The sequence below is a fragment of the Molothrus aeneus genome, chromosome 3, assembly GCF_037042795.1.
Source record: "Molothrus aeneus isolate 106 chromosome 3, BPBGC_Maene_1.0, whole genome shotgun sequence".
Classification (NCBI taxonomy): domain Eukaryota; kingdom Metazoa; phylum Chordata; class Aves; order Passeriformes; family Icteridae; genus Molothrus; species Molothrus aeneus.
The window spans coordinates 106,842,673-106,866,315 of NC_089648.1; the positions used below are offsets into that span (position 1 = coordinate 106,842,673).

Sequence of the window (23,643 nt, forward strand, 5' to 3'; positions counted from 1 at the left end):
GTAAGGCATCTGGTTGTTTTGTAATGAGAAGCAGGAATGCTCTTAATAATAAACAAACAGGACATTGTATGCCATCATCACAGGATGTCCTTCCTTCAGCCAGCATGCTGACTTGGATCGGAGGAAAAAAAATTGGGTGCCGGGATCTGTTGATTGCTCTACCAACCCTCCTTCCCTCGGCAGTGTGCTCCCGGACGGCCGCTCGCACATCACCCCGTGCGAGACCCGTGCTCGTTTTCTTACCGCGCTGCGAAAGGGAATCGGGCTCGGAAACGCTGCGTGCCGTGTCCTGCTGCTGTGAGCTTCCCTGCTGTTACCAAGGGAAAGGGGGAAGGTTTTGTTTAAGGGAAGAAACAGAAATGTTTTCCCCAGTTCCTCTTACAGGCACTGATTAGAGACTCTGGAAAGGGATAAAATCAAAACTCTGAAACTCCCAAATTTGTCATTTCAAGTAAAGTACTATAATTATTGAGGTTTGGGAGCAAGCACTTTGAATCGAGTTTTAATCAGTAAACCAGTAAATTAATTTTAGTTGGTATTTTTTATAAAGTGCTATTAAGTCAAACTGCGCAAGAACGAAAGCAGGCACGTGTTAAAATCCGGAGCTTAAAAATAGCACGGAAAACAGATTTCTAGTAAAAGCTGCCTCAGGTGCGCTCTCCGCGAAACGCCGCGGTGCCCGCCCACCCGGCAGATCCCGGCGGCGGGGCAGCGCCGCGGCTCTCCCAGCTGACGCACGGGGCCGAAAGGAAGGGGGGAAAAAAAAGTAAAATAATAACAGTGATGTAGAAAACCCAACGCGGGTGGGCTGGGCGGGGCAGGGTCCGCAGGTAGGGCCCCACCTCCCGCGCTGTGAGAGGGGCCGGCGGAGGGAAGGCGGGGCGGGCCGGGGCGAGCGGAGCGGAGAGCAGAGCAGAGCGCGGCTGTGGCAGGCGGCCCCCCAGCGTTCCCCAGCGGCAAGAGCAGCAGCACCTGTGACAGCCGGGGGAGGGAGGAGCGGGAGGGGAGCGGCGGCTGGAGGTGTGAGTCAGTCTCCCGGGGACCCGGCCGCTGGAAGGAAGGAGAAATGTTTACTCTGTAGAAATGAGCCAGGTTTGCCGCCGCCGGTGGGCTTCGGTGTGGAAACGCGCGCGGACTCTGCCCCGGTAAGGAGCGCGATGCCGTCCCCTCTTCCAGCCCCGTCTCCACCTCCCCGGCTCTTGCTTCTCGCCCGTCCCGGCGCCCTCGGGACGGAGGAAAAGTTTCCTCGTCTCCTCTCCCGGATCGGGAGCGCTCCTCTGATCGGCATTAACCCTTTCGCTCCGCTGCGCAGCTGTCATAGCCCTGGCCCGAATTTCGCTGTTCATCCCCTCTTCCCCTCCAACGCCGAGGGTCCGGCACTGTCGCACTGCTCGCCTCGACCGCGGTCAGGACGGGGCACGGGGCCGGTCCGGAGGCGGCGGCGGCGGCCGCGGGGGGGCTGTGTATTGCCGCGACCCCCGCCTCAGCCTCTTCGGGCTGTGCCTCCCGGGGGAGCCCGTCCCGGGGGTCTCCCCCGAACCCACTGTCAGTCAGCCCTTAAGCTCTTTCTCGGAAAATCGTGCGCTTTCAGTCTTCGTGTTTCGTTTTTCCCGGAGTAGGGGTGTGAATTTCATAGTAGCTGCGCATCCAAAAAGGAAAAATGAAGGGATTTTACGCCGGATTGAGCCTTATTCTCAGCTACCGGCGAAGGCACAGATTTTGGTTCCTCGTGAACCTTATGGAAAGAGCCCGACCCTAATACATGTTCGAGGATAGGTTAGATAACAGTGCTTCTGTCCTGAACAGACAGAGGGGCTGAAGGACTTGCTGAAACTATTCTGCTAGGCTCATATCCACTGCTTTGGGATACAAATTCTAGGATGTACCATCGAAATCAAAAGGGATAGAATAAATTTTAAAAAAATATTTATTTTATTTATTTCCCATGCTCCTTTTCTGCTTTGACCCCCAGGAACATGTTGTAGTGCTTTGTACAGGGCTGCTGCTGCTACAGTGATGCTGGCAGGATGTCGGCTTTCTCAGCCTTCCATGCCAAAGGATAAGGGGACGTCAGGAGGAGGCGGGGGGGGGGGGGCAGGTTGTTTTGAAAGTTGTTTGTGTGTTGAAAGCCGGTGGGAAAGTTCAGGCTTCCCCATTTGGAAGAGGCAAGGCTGGGTTCCGCTCTTCCAACATGCGCTTTCCATTTTTAGCTTCATTCAGACGCAGACAGCAGTTCCTTTCCTCTTCCTCTCCTTGTTTGTGTGACACTTTTCTGAGGCAGCTTTTCCACAGGCGACTAAGTGGTCTCACGGCCATGACCCCACATTTTCTTCAGCACAGAATATTATTTTCTCTCTGAAGCATTAAGGAAAGGGTCTGAAAAAGGTAAAGTGGTTGTCACAGCCTAGGGATTTTCTCCTCTTTGTTTTTGTTCCCTCATTACTACCGAGACTGGCATTTTAAAGTGCTGCTTCAGTCAGAGCAGCTTCGTTTACACTGCTTTTTGGCTATTACTCAACTGTACCAACTATCCTGCATACGCTTTTAAAGTGTCACAGACTACTGTATTAGTCACACTGTATCAACGGAAACCACAACACTGAAGGACAATGAGGATTAAAGGCTGTTTTCTTTTTTTCCAGGCTGCTACACAGTGTAGCTCGGACGCTGTGAGTTTCAAGAATCTGGTGAAAGGGAGAGAGTGGACAATGAAAATGGACATGGAGGATGCTGACATGACTCTGTGGACAGAGGCTGATTTTGAAGAGAAGTGCACATATATTGTAAATGATCATCCGCTGGATCCCAGTGCCGATGGAGGCACCCTAACTCAGGCAGAGGCTTCCTTGCCAAGGAACTTGACTTTCAAATATGCATCTAACTGCAAAGAGGTAAGCGGCAGTGCTCTGGGGAAGGTTGGAGTCAGACAAGCCAAATCACAGCGCTTTGGAAAGCGTGTGCTCACCCTGTCTTTGATTCTTTAGCATACACACACACACACCCTACCAACAACAACAAATGCTGCCCGCTAGCCTTTCATATGCGACCCTAATAACTCTTTTAAGAAACTGTGTGTTGGTCATCTGTTGTGTAATATTTTCACTGAAAATTGTAGCCAACCTATCCCTGAAACTGGTTCTGTACCAATTCGCAAACAGTTAAATTTTCACACAATTTGAACAGCATCTGAATAAGCATATTTAAACTGTGGGGTAGTTCTTTGTGCCAATTTCTAGGCTGCTGTTTGCCAGGACCATTCATTGCCTCTGGCTCAGAGATTAAAGTGCCTCGGTTGTCCAATAAATAGCTTTAAAAAAGTAAAGGAAAAAAAAAACAAATTCCTGGAAATGTGTTTAATTATTTCTTTTTGTTTTCCCTTTGGTTATGAAATTGCTTTATTCTTTTCGTGAGGTTGTTCTATTCCCAACTTCCTAAATTCTTAAAAACTCTGGCATGTCGGTTAAGGAAGTAATGGTAGAACTGTAGTGAGCTTGACAGAAGTGTGGTCGTAGCTTAAATTAACTTTTGTTTATCTGGGACAGTATCTTCACCGGTAGCTAGCCGTGCGAGTCTGTTCCATCCTTGTCCCTGGAGTGGGTACATTCTTTGTTGTTGTTTCAGAAGGGCTGGAAAGAAACAAGCCTGGATGAGCAATTTGGTTTTGTGTTTACTCCTTCGTATAGAGTAGCTATTATAGCTAGGTGTGATGTTCAGTAGCGTAACAACCCAGGGGACAACCCTTCATTTCTCCCTGTGCTGAGACTTGTGGTATAGCAACTATTACCTGTGCTTCTGCTTGGGCTAAACATACTGACCACAGAGCTGAAAAGAAGAGGTACACTCATCCATGCCTATCAAATATTTCCTTCCAGAGCAGGTACTTGTTTAATCCTGTGTATAGAAACAGGGCCAGACCCCCAGCTGAAGGGTGTTGACACCGTGGAATTTAGCTTGGCAGTCCCTAATAGAGTGCCAAGCTCATTTGGTAAGAGGTTAAAGCTAAATTCTCCTTAAAATCACTCTTCCCATCTGCCTTGCCCTGCCCTGCAGAACTTTGGCAGAGAAAGGTCATGCTCCAGAAAAAAGTGTGAAACCTGGTTTTGTGTTATCGCATTGCTAGATAGGTCTTAGTTTGGTGTGAAGAGGGAAATAAAGGTGAGACTCTGCCATGGGTTACAGGAGGATTTCTGATTGAAGGATGCGTTGCAGTGTGACAGCTCGGGTCGGTCCTTGGCCGCCGGCTGATGACTGATTGGCTGCTGAGGCTGCTTGCTCCCTCTGCCCCTGTAGAGTCCTGCTGCTGTGGCTGGAGACATCCAGAGAGCTTTCAAAATTCCCAACACTGTGTTTGGAAACACCAAGGTGTAATTTCCTTATGCCCTGGCTCAGGTCAGTGAATCAGGAGGATTGCTGCCATCTCTGTATAAGAGGTGGGGGGAGAGAGAAGTTGTTGAAAGATTGCTGGTTCTTTCTTGTAAAATGTGACCCGTGCAGCTCCCTGCTAGTGGGAGTCTGAATATAGGACATCCTCCTTTTGTTCTCCAAAGCTCCCCCCGGTCTTTCTTTTGTGCTGAATTGCACCTACCCTAAGGAGCAATAGGAACTTTTAAGCCCTGACTATCTTTAAGGTAGCTCTGCAAGGAAGGGCCGATATGATTGGGCTCTTTTGCCCACCTTCTGTGAAGGCTACATTCTGGAGAATGTACAGACAGGTCTCATTTGCTACTCATCTGCAGGGTGAAGTAGTTGTAAATGGCATAATCTGCTTGTGTGCTAGGAACTTCTGACATGCAACACTATATTTTTCTTCTGTCTGCCTTCCAAGTTCGATTTTGTTTAGTGAGGTCAGGACTGGGTACATGTGTTGCTTTTGCGTGTTGGTGTTTGTGGGTCAGTGAGGGAGCCTGATTCTGGTTTTGACCTCATGGAAAACCACTGGAGTCCTGACAGCTCAGGAGAGTGGGTTTTTTTCACTTGCAAAAGGATGAGGTAAGACTTTGAGGGATGCATACGTGCGTGTTTGCCAGTGGGTTTCAGATGTGAGCTGTCTTCATTGTTAACTTTGGGGAAAGCTATGGTTTCATCTGGTTGAGAGTCTAAAATGCTGAGTCAGTTTATTGTCAAAAAAGCATTTATAATATATTGCTTGTGAAATGCTGATACTGTCATGATTAGATCATTAAATCCTAGTTCTGTCATGATTGGTATTGTATCTCTGGCTGGAGCAGGAAAAGTACTGCATGCCTGCTTAGGGAGGGAGGAAGTACGGCCGCTGCTGTTAGGGGAGGGCTGCTTTTTCTATATCTTCTCCTTGCATGCTTTGTGGAGCTCCTCTTTAAAGGTTTATGCAATTTGCAAGGGAGCCCATGACACGTCATCGTACTCTTGTTTATTCTTGGATCTTGATCAGGGACTTTTCTGAAGAACACATTTTTTGCTGTGAGTTCACAGAATGTGTCAGCATTTAAAAAAATGAATTACTACTGCTCATAATATTTTAGGCTGTTAGATTTATATGAAGTCATTTATTTATTTATTTGTATGTGAATTATTTATCCTTTCCCCCAGTTTGGGCAATTGTCAAAAAATGATGAAATGTGGTGTCGGGCTTATGCTCTGGAAGGCCATATGTGAATGATTTTTTCATGCAGACATTTAAAAATATTTTTTTCAATAATCTTCCCTTTGGTCTTGGTGCTTAAAGCCCAAACAGCCTTTCTTGATATAAAATGAGTTACTCTGCTATCTTGAATATTACTAGTATCTCATCCTGGTGTGTGAGTTTTGACAGAGGAAAACATATCTTGGCAAACCACCCATTACTGTTGCATATCTCTGATAAGGCCATTTCTTAGTGACAGACCCTGAATCAGTGATTTTGGTGAAAGGAATGATTTTGAGCTGTAATGAACTGTGCCTCACTGACCTCAGACACTTGCTCTCCCCTATTGCTTTTATTTATTTTTATGTGGTTGCCGAGGAAGCCATCTGAAAGCATTCTATTTTGTGGCATAAGTTTTAGAAAACTGGTCACTGAACAAAGGGGTAAAAAATACATAACTATAGAACTAGTAGCTAAAAAAAATTTAAAATCAGTGTTAATTCAGGACACATAACAGCCTGCCCTGTTTGCGTGTGGAGAATGCTGCTGTTTCAGTGAAGCCAATGAGAGTTTTGTTCGGTGTTTTGGTTTTTTAAAGCAGTTTAGTGGTCCTATTGCAAAATACCATGCCCTTGCAGAATGAGCAGGAGTCGTTGTTGTACTTCAGTGCCCTCTCCCCAAAAAAAGATGCAAGGAGCGCTGATCTTCCAAAGCGCCATCTCAGATCAGATTTGGGACCGGAGCGCAGCCGCCTCATGCCCGGGGGCCGCGGGCAGGCCGGGATGTGCTGAGCGGGCCGGGCGGGCCCCCGGCGCCGCATTAGGACCCTGGTCAGTTCCAGGGCCGCGGTCGGTCCCGGGCTGCCGCCGGCCCCGGCCTCCCCACGCCGGGCCGGGCCGCCGCCGCGCCCGGGCGCCGCTCGCAGCCGGCCCGCTCGGGCGAGCGGGCTCCGACTGAGGCCGGGCTGCACCTTCCTGCTGGAAATGCTGTTGTACTAGGGAGAGGAGGGACGCGGCGGAGCGCTGGGAGCTCTGAAGGGAGAAGGGGTAAGGGCCTGTGGAGAGGAACGAGGGGGGAAGCAGCCGTGAGGCGAGGTGCGGGCCCGGCAGCGCCCGGGCGGCGGCTGAAGGGCTGAAGGGCTCCACCGCTCCTGGGGAGCGCCCGCGCCCCGCGGCTCCCGGGAAGGGCTCCCCGGCGGGCGGAGCGGCGCGCTGGAGGACACCTGGCGGACACAGCTCCGAAGTGCCGCTCCGGCACAGCCTCCGGCAGCCCGGGGGCCGCTCAGCCCCGGCTCCGGACCCGGAGCCGCGCCGCTGTCCTGCCTGCCAGCCCTCGGCAGCTCCCGGCTTCCTGGCCTCTTCTTAAGCCGCACCCGCTGAGCTGCGGCGGGGCAGGAGCCTCTTCTGGCTGCGGCACGGGGGCTGCCTTGGCACTGCTGGCGGCCTTCTCCTGCAGGGTGGCCCTCATCGATCCTAGCAGCTGAGCTTGGGAGGGAACAGTGGAATCCGAGAATTGCTGACCTGAGAGCCACCGTCAGCTAAAAGTCATCTGGACAGCTTTAAAGCCCGGTTTAGCAAAACTTCAGTGTTGGCACAGGCAGATGTGCGGAACCTTCTGCCAAGTTCTGATGGGTACAGGCTGTACAGGCTGAGAAATCATCTTTGCTTCTCCCCTGGCACAGCTGAACACTAGCACTGTCTATAAAGTGGATATCAAAAAGTATCTGCTGTGTCAGAGAGTGTTTCAAGTTGACTGGTTCAAGGAGTGATTTCTAGAGATTCTGAGAATTTCATTAAAGTCGTTTTAATTAAGGCCAAGATATTTTTAAAACCATGAAAAATCTCAAGCTATCATGCAGTAAAACTGGTAGGGTGTGCTTGTAGCTTGGTTGTGAACTTTGCTTGAGAGGGCAGATGGATGTAAATTAAGATATATAGGGAAAATGAGAAGAACATCTGCCTTTTTCAGCTCTCTATGAGACATGTACAAGCAAGACAAAAATAAAACTGAGCCACTGAGCTTGTTTCAGCATATGGTAGGTGTAAGAAAATTTCTGGAAGTCCCTCTTCTCTCTCTTCAGTCCAGATGCACAGATCAATAGATCATTTAACTACCTCTGCTGTTGATGTTTTGATTTTTTTTCTTTGTAGTGTGCTGAAAACACATGTTAAAATGCAAACGAGTACAAACAGCCACCACGAACACCCAGCAATCTGTTTCCAGGTGATTCCTTGAATCCATGGCTGTTATTTGGCCCCTTTATTTTGACATTTAACAGGAAATTATGCTAGGTGTTCCTTTTTTGCTGGGATTTTTAATCTTGACCAGTACACAGGCAAGGATTTCTCTGTCTGCCTCTCACGCATTAAGGATCACAAAATGTAAGAAAATGTAGCATGAGAAAATCAGAAGGCTTAGCTAATTTGTGAAGCACTGTCTACATATAGTCCAGGGTTTTTACCATCCTTTGCTGAGAAGGACTGTTAAAAGAAATAGAAAGCTCACTGAAGTGAGCTATCTGTGGGGTCTGAGGAGTGCTAATCTGCTTTGGTACGGACATTGATTCCTTGTGGGGTACAGACAGCAGTAATCCCAGTTCTCAGTCTTCCTCAACTGCTTCTGGTGTTTCTGTCTTGTTCTGAAATCCTGGTGAGCAGAAAGACAAGTGGCAAGATCTGTGGCAAGACAAGTGGAAAGATATTTAATACATTTTCCTATGAGAGTTTAGAATATATTTGGTTTTAATACCAAATTAATGGGCTTTTTACCTTCCTTTTTTCTACTATCTGAGCAGCAAGATCAGTCTTGCAAAGGCTTGGGGTTTTTGGTTTACAAAATTGTTGGTTTTCTAACATTGTTTAGATACATTAAATTTAAGAAGATTGGTGAGAAACAGAGAGACAAAACCAATAACTCAGCAGAGTTTTGCAAAGGGTTACTCCAAGGCACGTTCTTCTGAATAATGATGAATTGCTTCCTGATTTGTGGTCAGTGACTTTTTTTGGTATAATTACTGTCAAGAAGGAAGCTGAACAACCAGAGTACATTTCTTAGACCTAGCATAGTGGAGCATTTTCTTCAAAATCCTTACACCTTTTCTGACCAAACCCACTTAAAATATATGTTACCGGAACTGATGATTCCTTTTTGTACAAGAAAGTGACCTGTGAGTACATGTCCTAGAGCCATTTCATATTCTGTTTTGTATGCCACTGTATGCTCGTAAGAGAACTGAGGGTTGTCTTTTTTTGTGTGTGTTCTCCTTTTAGCTATCAGGGCGGGTATAGACCAAAGAATGGAGGGGGGTGGAGGGTGGTTTCATTTTGATCTGGAAGAGCAGTCATTCCAGTTCCTAACTTATTAGAAAAGCAAGCTCTGTGGCAGTGAAGTGATTGATAGATATTGCATATTTTTGTTTGCTGGAACTAGACTTTTAGGGGTTGCCTTTGATAGGGAAAAATAACTTCTGAAGATATTTGACAGTCTCTGTACATTTTGCTTACTGTTTCTTCTTGTATTTCCAAAAAGCATATTTTTAAGGTGGTATTCATCATCAGCTTCCATATGTCTTAGGAAAATGCTAGTACCTAAAAAAACTGTTCATATTGTAACCAACACGATTGTTCATTTATTCATTTCTGTTTTGCTGACCTGTCACAGAATATTTGTTGCATTGTTTGCTTTACCTTGTTACATTTGGGGGACAGGGGAGAAGAGGGAGACTTCTCATTTTCTCCTGGCAATGGACTGATCCTGTGCTGCTCTTCTTGTAGGTCACTGGAGTGATAAGCAAAGAGTACATCCCAAAAGGAACACGCTTTGGACCCCTGGTGGGAGAGATCTATACCAGTGATACGGTTCCCAAGAATGCAAACAGAAAATACTTTTGGCGGGTAAGTAGGAAAAAACATCACCATGTTGTTGCAGTGAGCAGATCACTAAATGAGTATGGCTGAGAAGCTGGGTCACTTCCTGCTGTGTGATGCAGGGGACAGCCTCTGTATGTGGCCAGGCACAAACAGGGCCAGTGGGTGAATTAAGCTGAGTTAAAAGCCTGGCTGTCTTGGATGTAGGGACTGTGTGGGTGGAGAGAGCGGTGGAGATGCACAGCCCTTCCTGGCTCGTTCTTCCAAAATGTATCCGTGCTGATTCTGTAGAGAAATAGTTCTGCTGCTTGCTATAAGGGCAGGTTATTTTGCATTTCTTCACAGTGGAAAGTGATTCTGATTTATGCAAGTATCACATCCTTGATTTTTCCCACCACGAAGAAGCTGTTAAAGTACTGCATAAACTTTCACTCTGGAATTATGATACATTTTCTGACATTTCTTCCTGCTTCTTGTATAGAGCTGCTATAACACAGTGGTGGTAGTCTTCAGCATGTATCATTCAATTCATAAATCTTTCTAGGCCTCCTCAGAATTGTTAAAAAACCAGCTCATGAATTTCAGCAAAGGGAAAAGAGACAAACACCAGAGGTGGTGCCTAATTTGTACTCCATAGTATAAGCTGGAAGAAAGCAGCAGCCAATGTGTTTTGGTGTGGGCAGTCTGTGCTGTGGAATATGCTTCCAGTTTATCAGTTGACATAATCCTCATTTTCCTTACAGACGCATTATTAATTGTTCGAGAACATTCCTTCAGCCCCATCTCATTCCATGGATTTGTTTTGCTGCCTTCTAGCCATGTAGGTTGTGTCTAAATCCGTGGATTTGGGACTGTGTCCAAGCCTCTGCACTCAGGTGCCTGCCTGCCTTAGTAATATCCCAACCTCATATCCAGGTGAAACCCAGGGCATGCACCAGCATTCCCCACACCCCTTTCTTCCTACCTAATTGAATCATTTTGGTTTTCTCAGATCGTCCTTGTACGATGTAATACAGCATTGCACAGGCAGTTATTTGCATGAGTGTTTTTACCGAGCAGGCAACTGTTTTCACATTAACAAGGCCACAAAATGTTTCTTTTCGTTGAACTTTTTGGGAGCTTGTGTCCAGTCTAGGAAGAGATCAGGAGGCTGACACAGGGAAGAGGGGCTGATAGCTATCTTGCAGGACTTCATTCCTATATTGCACTGAGAAACGTGACATCATTCTTATGATGTGATTTTAAGCCTTAACGTGGAGGGATCCTCAGAAATAATATCCTGGGAGCCACCTAGGCATCATCAAATTCCCTGTTACAATCTCTTGATTCGTTCAAGGCAGACTGCTGCACTGAAAATGAATTCCTTCCTAGGGGTCTGACACAGCCTTGCATATGCAAAGGAAATTGTGGGAGATAACTTCCCACATGTTATTAAAGGCATCCTGGGCTCGCTGGCAGGAGCGGGAACATCTGCTGGGCGCCCGGGGCCGCTGCCCGCGCCAGGGGAGCGGGGCCGGCCGGGCCCGCGTCACTTCTGGGAAGCGCTCCGTGACTCAGCACATCTGGGCGCGCCTTCCCCAGAATAGGTGGGAGCTGGGGGCTGCCTCTGCCGGGGAGCCGGGGCTGTGGCCCTGGCGTGGGAGCGGTGGAGGGCTGGTTTGGGAAGTGGTGGCAGGCGTCAAGCGCCAGAGCCCCGCGTTCCTGGAAGTTTGCGAGCCGGGGTGAGCAGAGAAACGCGGAGGCTCCTCTTGATGCAGCACAACTCGCCCGGCTCCCTTCCATTTTCTCATAACAAACACACCGCAAAATCTCTCGCAAGCTGCTTTGATGAGGCCACATGTATTTCCCCCTTCTCAGTTTACAGGAAGTTACTCTTAAAGAAAGTGATTCTGGTGTTTACGGCCCGCGTTAAAGGGCCAGGCCGCCTCCCCTCTGTGCCCGCCGGGCTCTGGGGGCACGGGAGGGTCCTGGCTGGCCGGAGAGGTGCGGGAGACAGTGCTGGGGGCACACGGGCAGGAACACCCCGCGGAGGGTTTTCTCCGCCAGATAAGCTCTGTCTCCCCTTTGGAAAGGCATTTCCTGCTCAGCGAGGTGCGTTGCTGGTGTGAGCTGCTCCCACTTCAAGGTCTGGCTTTTGCCTGGTCATCTGTTTTCAGAAAACCAGGAACCCCATTTCATCCAGCATGGAGCTAGCTCCCCTTGAGAGTAAGCAGTGTGTTTTTACAGGCGTGTTTCCTGGATTTCTCTTGATTTTTTTTCCTTTTTTTAAATAATTCTCTTATTATTTCAAGAAACAGTAGCTTCTGTGAGTGATGGGAACTTCTTTCCCCTGAAACTGCTGAGCAGTTTTCAGATTCATGTTTTCTTGCCCCTCTGTGGACAAGTCAGAACATGTCCCTTGGTAGGAAAAGTGACATCTCATGGGCTAACCCCTGGTCAGGTCTTCCTTCAGTTATGGCAGGTGAATTTCATCTTTGCCTCGCCCAGCCTTCCTACAAAAGGGTTACAGTTCAGCTATGAGCAAGTGTTGCTTTAGGACTCTGGGGGGTGGAGAATGTTTGCATAGTTTAAACCTTTGGGTGGAGGTGGTAGGAAACTGCAAGTACAGAGGCCATAGAAAGAGGCGAGAACTCTGACATAGCACAGCCAGTCAGTCTTATACACAGGTGACTCAAAGCATTAATGCAAGCATGCACTCAGACCTGCCCTCATCAGCATCACCTACTTGTTGATCAGAGCACCAGGAAAAGGGCTCTAAGGTAGACTGTTCACACAGAGAGAGTACTCTGCATTTCAGATTTTGGGTCTTGTTTTCCAAAACTAGCTAAGATTAAATGGAAAAGGTGACTGTGGACTTGCCTTTAAAGACCTTCTTAACTCAGAGGATGTCATTGTTGGAAAGGCAGGAACACAGCTTGAACTCTTACTTCATCTTAAAAAAAAAAAAAGGAGCTTATCACTTTTCCCCTCTGGACTCTGTGCCTACATGTTGCATATTGTGCCTATATATATGTATATATATTCACAAGCACTTCCTCTCTTTTCCAGATCTATTCAAGTGGTGAACTTCACCACTTCATTGATGGATTTAACGAGGACAAGAGCAACTGGATGCGTTATGTAAACCCTGGCTACTCTGTTCAGGAGCAGAACTTGGCTGCTTGTCAGAATGGAATGAACATCTACTTCTATACCATCAAGCCCATCCCTGCCAACCAAGAGCTGCTTGTGTGGTATTGCCGAGACTTTGCGGAGAGGCTGCACTATCCCCCCTCCAGAGAGCTGACAATGATGAACCTCAGTAAGTGGATTACAGTATAAACAAGGAATGCTAGTAATGTCTCTTCTGCCTATACGATCTAATAATAAGTTGTATAATTACACAGCTGCATCATCTGTTGTGTCACAGGAGGTAGCTTGGAGTGGAAAAGGGGAATTAAAAAACCCAACACAAGAGAATGAGTTCCCTGTGCCTGTTCAAATGGAAAGAGATTATAAAATCTGAGTAGTTGTTTGTTTACAATCTGAGTCTTATCTGGTGAAATTCTGGACAGACAACCTGACCTCTGTCTTCCTAACCATCGCTGTTGGCTCTCTCTCAGACTGTGCAATTTCAGATCTCACGGTGTGTTGAGCAAAAGTCTGCTTTGGTAGCATATACTAAAGGCTGTCCACTCATGCTCCCAAAGGGCTGCCCTCACTGTACCAGGAAGTGGCAATGTGCCATGACTCTGTCTAGGTGTCTGACAAAATACGTGTTTACTGCATAATGCACTTTGAGCCTTGCATCTACCCTTACTTATCTTGTGGGAGCAAACCTCCTGTGGTCTTCTCATCTGGTTACTTGTGTTTTGAGCTCAGTGTACTTTGTCCCCATTTCTTGACTTTTTATTGCAGCTTTCATTTTCTGTTCAAAAATACTAGCACTGCTAGCAGAGGGAAGAGGTGTTTCCAGGAGTTTGTGTTCCTCTGTGGTTTCTGATTATTTCCAGCCTTGATGCTTTACTTCTCGCTTAATCACTGCCTGACACCTCACCCAGAGCCCCTTCTAGAGAAGAAAAGATTCTTGCTGACTTCTCAGTGGACTTTTAGGCTACTTCCCCTGCTGCTGCTCTTAAAGCAGAGTATTCTTTTGTCCTTCTGCCAGTGACTACATTGAAACTTGAAGGAAAAACTGCAAGCAGTTTTGTTGTTTGGTTTTTTTTTTTTAAATAAAAAGAACTATTTACAGTTATTTGGCAACAAGGAATGGGTTATAAAATAGCAATGTTACTTGAGGATCATTAGAACTGTCATCCCATATTATAAAACTTGTATCATACATTCAGATTAATCAAAAGTACATCTATACTCTGTGGGTGTCACCCTTTCACTAGCTTTTTGTCTTTCCCTACAAATTAATAGAAGAAAACTTGTCTCCTAATGACAGAGGGAAGAGAGGGAGGGAATGTCTTATGCAGCTATATTCTCTATTCAGAAACTGTCTCACTGAGTCTGTCATCTTTGCACATATGTCATTTCACCACTCTCTGTGCAGTTTTATTTCCTGATATAATGAGCTGTTGGCTTTTCAGTGGGACCTGCAGGTGAGATGAGAGAGCAGCATGTAGGGCTCTGGTGGATGAGGAGTTTGCTAAAATCTAGTCAGGCACATTGGTCACTAGCTAGGAGGATACACAAACACGGGTTCAGTTTCCTGCATCTGCTGGCACCTTGGGCTTCCTTGCAGAAGTAGCAGTTAATGTATTTGTAAAGTGTTTCTTACTGTGTCTGGTTACTCTTAATCAGGTCAAAACTAGGAGTGTCTGGACTAGGCAGAATAACTGATTTCAGTAAAAGTAGTAGGCTCAGTATAAGGATTTAAAGAAATAGAAACCTGAGCCACAATTTTGTAGTTCAGCCTTAATGTTTGCAGTATTTCCAGCTACTGAGTTTGAAATAGACATTTTCCCCTTTTTAAGATAATTACATTTAAACTATTTAGAAATTTTATGTTAGCTCCTTCCACCTAAAGAAAATAGCAATTCAGAAAATGAGAAAAACTTCTCACTTTTTTTTTCTTCTCCCCTCATTCTTGTGAGCAACACAATCAGGCCTAAAGCCTGCAGATGGGCCAAAAACCCTACAGGTACCATAAGGATTGAGGTTTTCTAAAGTTAGCCTTTTGAAAAGTGTGGAGGAAATCCAAAAGTCTCCCAAAGATCTTTATTTGCCAAAGTCCCTGTAGCAATGGTGCAAGCAGGGGTGGTTTTTCCAGCATTAGTACTGGAACCAGATGAGTTTACTGTGAATGCCAGCACTGTTTAGCTTTCTTCTGCTCCTTTCTCCCAGGCCACTAGTTAAATCTAAAATTAGAGAGCATAGTGCTGCCTCTCCAGCCTCTCTCTGTCACAAAGGCTGGCCAAGGTACCCTGGCACTGCATTCATCCGTGAGTAAAGTGCAGGAGTTTGTCCCCAGTTCTCTGGCACCCCGTACCTGCTACAGATGTGGGGCTTTGGCTTAGCAAGACATCTGAACACAGCCTTGCTTGAGGGGACCCCCTCCTCCCCCCCAACCTGCTAGGAAGGCAGGAAAGTCCTCTCCAGCCAAATGGATTGCTAATAATTTGGTGTTTGAAGTGGTATGGCTTCCCTCAGAAGAGCAGGGGTGCATCACCACCTCTCCCAGCCTGTGGCTGCTGGTTTTGGCACCCACTGAGGAGGAGGGAGGGAAAGTTGGGGTCTAGGTCCCAAGAGGCAAGCTGAAGTCAGGGTCTCCTCCCATGGGATACATGCTGGTGTGGGCAGGAGGCAGCCAGTGGCCATAGTGTGTTGCACCCAGATCTCTCCCTTAGCTGTGTCTTGGTGTGCAGTGCACACTGGTGCCTGTGGGAGGCTTTGGAAGAGTCTTACCTTGGCTGGCTGCCCAGCACAGGAGAGGCCAGCTGGGACACACACCTACAGAGACCTTCCAGTCTTGCCAACTTAAAATACAGGCAGCTGCTTTAAGTGCCTCAAGGGTTTGGGGATCACAGCCTTTAGAGTTCAGCACCTTAGCTCCTCTTTAAGCACCAGAGCAGGATGGGCCTCCGGGGAAAAATGTATCAGGGAATTTCTCTGGCTTTATTTCCTGTAATTAGTGGCCTCAAAAATGAGAGAACTACCACTTTAGAGCATAAATGTATTTACACACCCACATGTAACATCTACTTGCCTGTGTAACAGCAAACTTTCAAATTAAAGGTAACTTCCCCAGCATTAGCTCATTTGTGCCGCAGAAGGAAAGCATCCAGATGCAAGACAGCAATTAGGCATGTACTTAGTTGTGGGTTTAACCCTGTCCTCTGTGTTTTCCTGAACTGGGGCCTTTGACCCAGTCCTTCAGACGCTGGAGCACACACCTACCTTCACAGCCATGATTAGCTCCAAGTGGAGCTACGTAACTTCAAATGGATGTTGAAGTGCCTGCAAGGAGTTGCACAATAGTGGTAGAGGTGAGACTCCACATTATCCCAGTGCTGGAAACTCAAATGTCATTCCCTTCCTGCCTCTTTTGAGGTCTCTAATGTTTTCTGTCAAGATTGGAGATGTCACCTTCAGATGGTGCCATTGTCCAGTAAATAGTTTTAAGTATGGTGGCACAAGATTTCTGTATTCTGCTAAAAATAAATTTTCAGTAATTTGTTAAATGTGCCTAAGCTCATTCAACTGCTCCTTCAGATTGTCTTTTAGTCTGTGATATTTTATTTAGCAAACACTGAGGAAATTTGCTTTGGCGGTTCCAAATGGTTTAGAATTTCATTCTTACCTCAACATGGGAGGATTATTTTAGGATGAAGGGGTGGAGAGGGTAACAGTAAAAAAAAAAAAAAACAAACCAAAACCAAACAAGAAAAACCCAACAAAATCCAAACAATTGCATTGACTCAGGACATGACTATTTGATAATAATGTTCATATATTGCAATCATATGATGCAACTTCCTGCTGCTCATGTCATGTTTGTCTCCTCAGTCAAGTACAGGCAGGTGACATCTTTTGGTCAAGCTTTAGAAAAAAAGTTCAAGCTGGGGGAAGATAATTTGCATATTTACAAAATATTTGGCAATCTTTTTGTTTTGTTAACAGGTTCAAAAAGACATTATTTAAAATGTTTCCAGTTCTATGAAGATTAACTTTGTAATGCTTTTTTCTTAAATGCGATTTATTCTTCTCTTCTTCCTGCTGGCCCTGACATGCTGGCCGTTAGCTCAGCCCTGTCGCTCGCTTTCCCTTTTGTTTATGGACAGTTTCACTTTCTGGTTTTGAAGCTTTTCTGTTTGGGTTGAGAGGAAACATCTGCACTTGCTTAAAAAAATGCCTCCTGGAATGTTCAAAAGGGCTCAGGAAAATGATTTTTAAATGATATGAGAAGTTGTCTTCACAAAATCAGAATTTGAGGACTGAAGTTGTCTTAATATTGAGAATTATTTGAAGGCTCCCAGAAAGACCTTCTCTGAGCAAAAGGTTTTCAAAGGCATGTCACACTGCCATGGACACATTTAGAAAACAGATGATCAAATTTTGTACTTCTGAATGTTGGTCTCTGTTCTCATTTTGAGTGGAAAGAGTCTTTGTTTTGCCAGCTTCACAACTTCGAGGTTCTCTTTCTACTAGCAAAAGAGGTGCTTAATTTAGATCGAAAATGTGAATCGGCATAATTAAGCTCTACCACTCGAAGTGTTCAGTACCATCTCACTCCTGAAATTACTGTTGCAATTACTGTCTGCCTACAACCGTTTTTCAAGTTTTTAGAAAAGAACAGATCATTGTTTTTATGAAATGTTTCTCAGGCTACAGCTCAGAGCACAGGAACTGAGAGCAAAGTCTATAGCTCTGCAGCAGTCTGTAGCTGGAACACCCACACCGGAGTGACTTCAGGCAACTCCTTCACCCAAGTTTTATCAATACTTAAAAGTAACAGGAGTTTTGTCCCTTTTCCTCTTGCATGCACTCACTACTCTCAGATCTGAGCAAATAATCTGTTGACCTCAGTTAGAAGTGTCAGAATCCCCAAGAGGCATGTCTGGGTTTTTTTCCTTTCTTCCACCCCCCCCATCACCCTCAGATCAGTAACTTAGAAATGCAGCTGCACCATTCTTGTTTTGTTGTGAATCTCTTTTCTGTGTGTCCCTCTGACCACAGAAACTAGACAGATCTTGGAGGAGTATGTGCCTATATTTACTGTATATGTATGTGTGTGTATATGGGGGTGGGGGGGAGAAATGCATTTCAAGAGTGAATGGGAGACATTTTGATTGGTAAAAACTTAAATTGAAGATCACAAGTTCAAAAAAAAATTCCATTTATAAGAAATATATCTCTTTAACTTTGAAGTATGGCTCCTTTAAGAGCAGCAAGAAGGGTTGTAAACCTCTCAATCAGTTTCAGCCCTGGTTTAAATACACCTTCAGTATAAAACTGAAGAACCTCTCCTTGGCCCTGGACATTACCTTCTCTTATTTTACACAGTGCTGACACACTTGTTTATGTTTTGGTCTCTCTGGTGTTCCCAAGTGTCCCGTGTGCTCAGGTAATAAGGGAAAAAGCCAAGAGGGGATTTATGGACCAAAGATAGCTTGCAAACTAAAGAGACCTGTCACAGTTAGACTTGAAAAAATATCTTTAAATATCATAACTTCTGTCTACACATGGAAATTAATAGGAGGGACAGCTTTACTGGGAAAATTCAGAAGGGAAGAAAAGAGCAATTATCTTTAGTCAGTCAAGAGAGAGCATGGGATTGTTGCACAAAGAAAGTTACGATCTCTGCATGAGCTTCCTTTCTGTCACTCCTGGGCTTGCTCCTGCACATAAGGCACGTACATCCCCACCCTCATGTTTAACCTTGTGACAGTGGGAGCTCTTTCTCCAGCTGAAGAGGCCCCAGTTTCTCTATCACTTTTCCAGCACCACCGGCATTTCTCCTTCCTCTTCCCCTCCCCCTGGGTTTTTTTCTTTAAAAGAGAAAAGTGTCAATTTGAACTTCCTGCTTGACAGACCCCACTGAGAAACTGATATGGGCCTGATAAGGTGGTATTTATTTATTTTTCCTGCTGCAAGGCTTCACAAGTCCTGCCTCCCACCCCCCCCGTCCAGGTTTCAGTACTGCCTGGTCTTGATACTTCCCGATGCTGATAGTGTCACCAGGAATGTTTGCTCTGAAACACTGCTGTGGTGAAAGGCAGCTGATAAGAAGATACAGATAATATTACTTACAGTGCCATTTTGGAGCTTCTTGAACCTAGCAGGACCTCTGTGCTATGCCCCAAAATCTGGCTGACGTTTAGAAAATGAGTTATCAGCCCAGGAGTACAGACAAAATTGCCAAAGAAAGTAAATGTTTTTTAAAGCTGGAAAACACAACACATTATTACTTTATTTTTGATACAGCTCTGCATTAAACTTTGGACACTAAGAGAAGTAATTGGGAAGCTATCTGTGTGCTTATGTGTGCATATGCTTGCTGTGCAACACTTTAAAGTTTTATCATAAATATTTTAATTGACCCTAACTGTGTTCAATTGCATTTCATTGGAGCTTGAAAATATCCAAACTACTCAAAAATCTCAAACTAAATTTGCTTGTTACTAGTCTAATGCCATTTCAAAACGGATGCTACTGTAAAGTGGGTTGTTGTAAGTAGGAGCATGTTTTGCAGGCAGCTGTTTTCTTGGATAAGTTTAATAAATGGCTTTCTTTGCCTTATAGGGTAATGTTGCCAAATGATAGATTCCATCAGGGTAGTGAATAGTGAAGCAAAGAATCTGTATTCAAAGCAGCATGGTCATTGCCTGTTCTCATGTTCCTCACTTGGTTCAGATGATCCTCCAAAAATCAGAAATAACTGTTTCTCACCTCAGATAGTGAAGTAAGAACAGTCAGCCACGGGAGCAGAAACGTTTCTAAAGGACTGCAGTGTTCTTGAGTCACGTACCTACTGGTGTTGGCTTGTACCTCCTGATGGAAAGCCTTGCACTAACTAACTATGATTATGAAACCTTCTTAGTTCCCCCCCCCCCCCCCCCCCAAATAAAATATCTTACAAGTAATCAAGATTATGTAACAAAGGTAAAGGCAGATTTGTTTTTTTACTGAAATTATCTTCAGTGTGCTGTTAAGATTGTATTATGTCCAGATAGCAAGGTCTTTGAATACAAATAAATAGAGTATGTGCTGACCTGAGATGAATGTATGCTAGCTTCTATGTCCTTCTAAATACATATTTCTTTCCCCCTTTTTTTTTTTTTAAAGCACATTTCAACTTAAGCTGGAGCCAACCAGTCTTGCTTTCTTTTGCTTTGCTTCAGCATTTTTTTTATAAAATACAGCTGTAAGCAGAGGAGTTTTGCATAGACTGAATGCCACAGAAATCTGCAGTAAATAGTCTGCTTTGTTGTAGATGTTCCTAAGCAGTATATTTAATGAGTAATGATCTGTTTACTGATGGAGAATACCTTCTCTTTGAAGAAGGCTTTCATCCTAGCCAGCCATGGTTTTTTTGGTACTGTAAGTAATTGAACTGGCTGGTGAAGTGACTGCTGCGGTTTGGCAAAACCCGATTTGTCATGCCTTGTTATTTTACTGAGGAACATTTCTGGGAGCTTGTGTTCTGCAAAGTCCTTCAGTTAAACCTGCATTGTGAACAAATGCTCATTACCACATTTATTAGAAATACTGCTTAAAGAGACATTCAACAGCAAAGCTAGGCAAATTCAAGGGGTAAGAAAGTTGAAATCAGTTTGCAGAGTGGAGGCTGGCACTCTGCAAATGCATCATCATCCAGATCTCTATGTACTGGTTGGTATCCCTTAAATTAACAATGCTTTTTATTAACACTTAATACCAGCAGGCATTTCTTCACACAATTACTTTTGTGGCAAGTTGAATGATTGCTCATCTCTGAGAGTAGCCCTTCCTTCCCACTAAACTTGTAGGGGTTAGATTCTGTTTTGAAAAGAGATAGCACCAGTGGCATATCTAAATAATCGTTATCTTGTCTTTGTATTTCAGCACAAACCCACGTTAATCCAAAGCAGCACAGCACTGATAAAGATGAGCTTTATCAGAAAAGTGTCCCAAAGAAGGAGCACAGTGTGAAAGAAATCCTGAAAATGGAATCCAATCCTCCTAAAGGAAAAGACTTCTTTCAGACCAACATTTCACCAGTTACTCCAGAAAAAGACTTGGATGATTTACATAAGAACTATAGCCCGGAGAGGTGTTTCTTCCCTCGAGTTGTCTACCCAATCCGACCTCACATTCCTGAAGACTATCTGAAAGCTTCCTTAGCATATGGCATGGACAGACCGAGCTACATCACTCACTCACCCATCCAGGCATCTACTACACCAAGTCCTTCCGGGAGGAGCAGCCCAGACCAAAGTTTAAAAAGTTCAAGCCCTCACAGTAGTCCGGGGGTCACAGTTTCACCTCTGGCACCTACTTCCCAAGAGCACAGAGAGCCATACTCTTACTTGAACGGATCATATGGCTCAGAAGGATTGGGGTCTTATCCTGGATATGCACCTCCTGGCCACCTCTCACCTGCCTTTCTACCGTCCTATAACCCCCATTACCCCAAATTCCTATTACCTCCATTCAATATGAGCTGTAATAACCTGAGCGCTTTGAACAATATCAATGGCATCAACAATTTCAATCTCTTCCCAAGGATGTACCCTCTTTATGGCAACCTGCTCAGTGGAGGTAGCCTTTCCCACCACATGCTCAACCCCACCACGCTCCCCAGCTCATTGCCCAGTGAAGGAGGCCGTCGACTGCTGCAGCCTGATCATCCAAGAGACTTCCTCATACCAGCACCCAACAGTGCCTTCTCTATCACGGGCGCTGCTGCCAGCATGAAGGACAAGCCATGCAGCCCTACCAGTGGGTCCCCCACCGCTGGTACAGCAGCCAGTTCGGAACACATAATGCAACCTAAACCTACCTCAGTGGTGTTGGCTGCCACCGGCGGTGAAGAAGCCATGAATCTCATTAAAAGTAAGAGGAATGTGACCGGTTACAAAACCCTCCCATACCCACTGAAAAAGCAGAATGGGAAGATCAAGTACGAATGCAATGTTTGCTCCAAGACCTTTGGCCAGCTCTCCAATCTGAAGGTAGGCAGTGGAGAATAAGACAGGAGCCTTCTTTGAAGGCTCAGGTTTCTCCCTGTAGGCTTTCGAGGAAAAGCAGGGTCAGGCCTCCCTTGCTTTGTTAGGCTGTTTATGTGTCTGGGCTTAATACAGTATCCCCCAGCAAGAAAGCGTGGTTGTGTGCTTTAATACTGACGCCACCTAATTAACTAGATAACATTGTATTTTGGCAATGGGGCTCTTCCGCTGACTTTAGGAAACATCTGAAAGCACTTTTGTTGTAGCACTGGAAACTGCAAATTGTTAATTGCTTTGTCTCTCCCTAGGTGCACCTCCGAGTACACAGTGGAGAGAGACCATTTAAATGCCAGACTTGCAATAAGGGCTTCACGCAGCTGGCTCACCTCCAGAAGCACTATCTGGTACATACGGGAGAAAAACCCCACGAGTGTCAGGTATGTAACACAGAGAGAGAGGTGATTCCTTCGGAGGCCAAAGGGATGGCAGGGCTTTGCACACCCCCTACAGTGTGCAGGGAGGGTTGAGGGACAAACCCTTGGCTGCTCAGGGCCAGAATCTGCACCACAGCCGGGCCCAGCCCTGGTGCAGCAGCGTCTGTGAGACAGCACGATTGCCTGCAGCCTGCTAGAGCAACACCTGCCTGATACAGTTTTGCCATCAGCCACACTCAAAATGACATTCAGCAATATTTAAATAAAAAAGGTGGGGATTTTTTTCCCTTTGTGAGAAAGTGTGAAGATATAGAAAGCTGCTGCTTCATCCTGCCGTCTCCTCCTAGGTGTCTGTGATTTAAACCATAAAATCGCCTCCCACTCATTCGCTGTTTCTCTGCCACCCCCCACATTAGGTTTGTCACAAGCGGTTCAGCAGCACCAGCAATCTCAAAACCCACCTGCGGCTCCACTCTGGAGAGAAGCCTTACCAGTGCAAGCTCTGCCCAGCCAAATTCACCCAGTTTGTGCACCTGAAGCTGCACAAGCGTCTCCACACCCGGGAACGCCCCCACAAATGCATCCACTGCCACAAGAGCTACATTCACTTCTGCAGCCTCCAGGTCCACCTGAAGGGCAACTGCCCCGTCGCCCCGGCCTCCGGCCGCTCCATGGAGGACCTGAACCGAATCAACGAGGAGATCGAGAAGTTCGACATCAGTGACAATGCTGACAAGCTGGAAGAAGTGGAGGACAATATCGACTTAACATCGATCGTGGAGAAGGATATACTGACCATGCTCAGGAGGGAAATGGAAGGAGCTAACCTGAAAGTCTCTCTGCAGAGGAACCTGGGAAATGGGCTTATCTCCTCAGGATGCAACCTTTACGAGTCGTCAGATATGTCAGTTATGAAGTTGCCTCACGGTCACCCACTACCTCTGTTACCTGTAAAGGTCAAGCAAGAAACAATTGAACCAATGGACCCTTAAGACTTTTTGGCAAAGTGATTTTTTTTTATTTATGACTTGGCAAGTCAGGGTGCCTGTAGCAGTTGCTTGTACATAGTTTCAATGCTGCAAAGCAATCTTGGCTTACAGTAGTTTCCCTACGCTCTCCAGCTGAAAGAAGGAACTCCAAAGTTACTGTTTTCTCAGGGCATAAAAAGGGGCAAAGGACTCTGCATTGCCTCGCCAGTTACTAAGAGACAATCATTTATCCATAATTATTTTTTCAATGATAGTACTTCATAATTTATTATGCAATTAATCATTCTAAAAGCAATAATTAGGAAAATGTTTACAATGACTGGAAAAATTCATTGTAATTTTTACTTTAAATGTTTTTATTTTTTGTTTTATGGGCCATTCTTTGTAGATATTTTTTTTCTGCACATCTGTTTTAAGAACCTAAGATTAGGGTTTCAGTAAATGTGTTTTATGTACCAATGTCTTTTAAACAAATGTGGTTTTTCATATTGCCAAAGTTGGACATGTGACATACAGAATCCTAGATCTGTTGGTTTGAAAAAAAATGCTGTGTACTTTCATGAGCAAATCACCCCACTGGGAATTGAAAAGGAGAAAAAAAAATAGCAAACCAACAAC

At 45.4% G+C, this 23,643-nt stretch overlaps 1 protein-coding gene across 3 annotated transcripts; it reads left to right on the top strand.

Moving 5' to 3' along the window:
- Positions 1–1,043: 1,043 nt before the first annotated feature.
- Positions 1,044–23,076, top strand: PRDM1 (PR/SET domain 1). 3 transcript variants are annotated; one of them, XM_066547547.1, is made up of 7 exons: positions 1,044–1,145; positions 2,643–2,891; positions 9,376–9,495; positions 12,517–12,769; positions 20,500–21,608; positions 21,911–22,039; positions 22,453–23,076. In XM_066547547.1, exons 2-7 carry the CDS (start codon positions 2,709–2,711, stop codon positions 23,026–23,028), a joined length of 2,370 nt encoding a protein of 789 aa, XP_066403644.1. In that variant the 5' UTR covers positions 1,044–1,145; positions 2,643–2,708; the 3' UTR covers positions 23,029–23,076. The 3 variants fall into 3 exon arrangements, with proteins under 3 accessions (XP_066403644.1, XP_066403643.1, XP_066403645.1); XM_066547546.1 differs by lacking the exon at positions 1,044–1,145 and having other exon boundaries at positions 2,610–2,891; XM_066547548.1 differs by lacking the exons at positions 1,044–1,145; positions 2,643–2,891 and adding an exon at positions 8,730–8,768.
- The last annotated feature ends 567 nt before the right edge of the window (positions 23,077–23,643 follow it).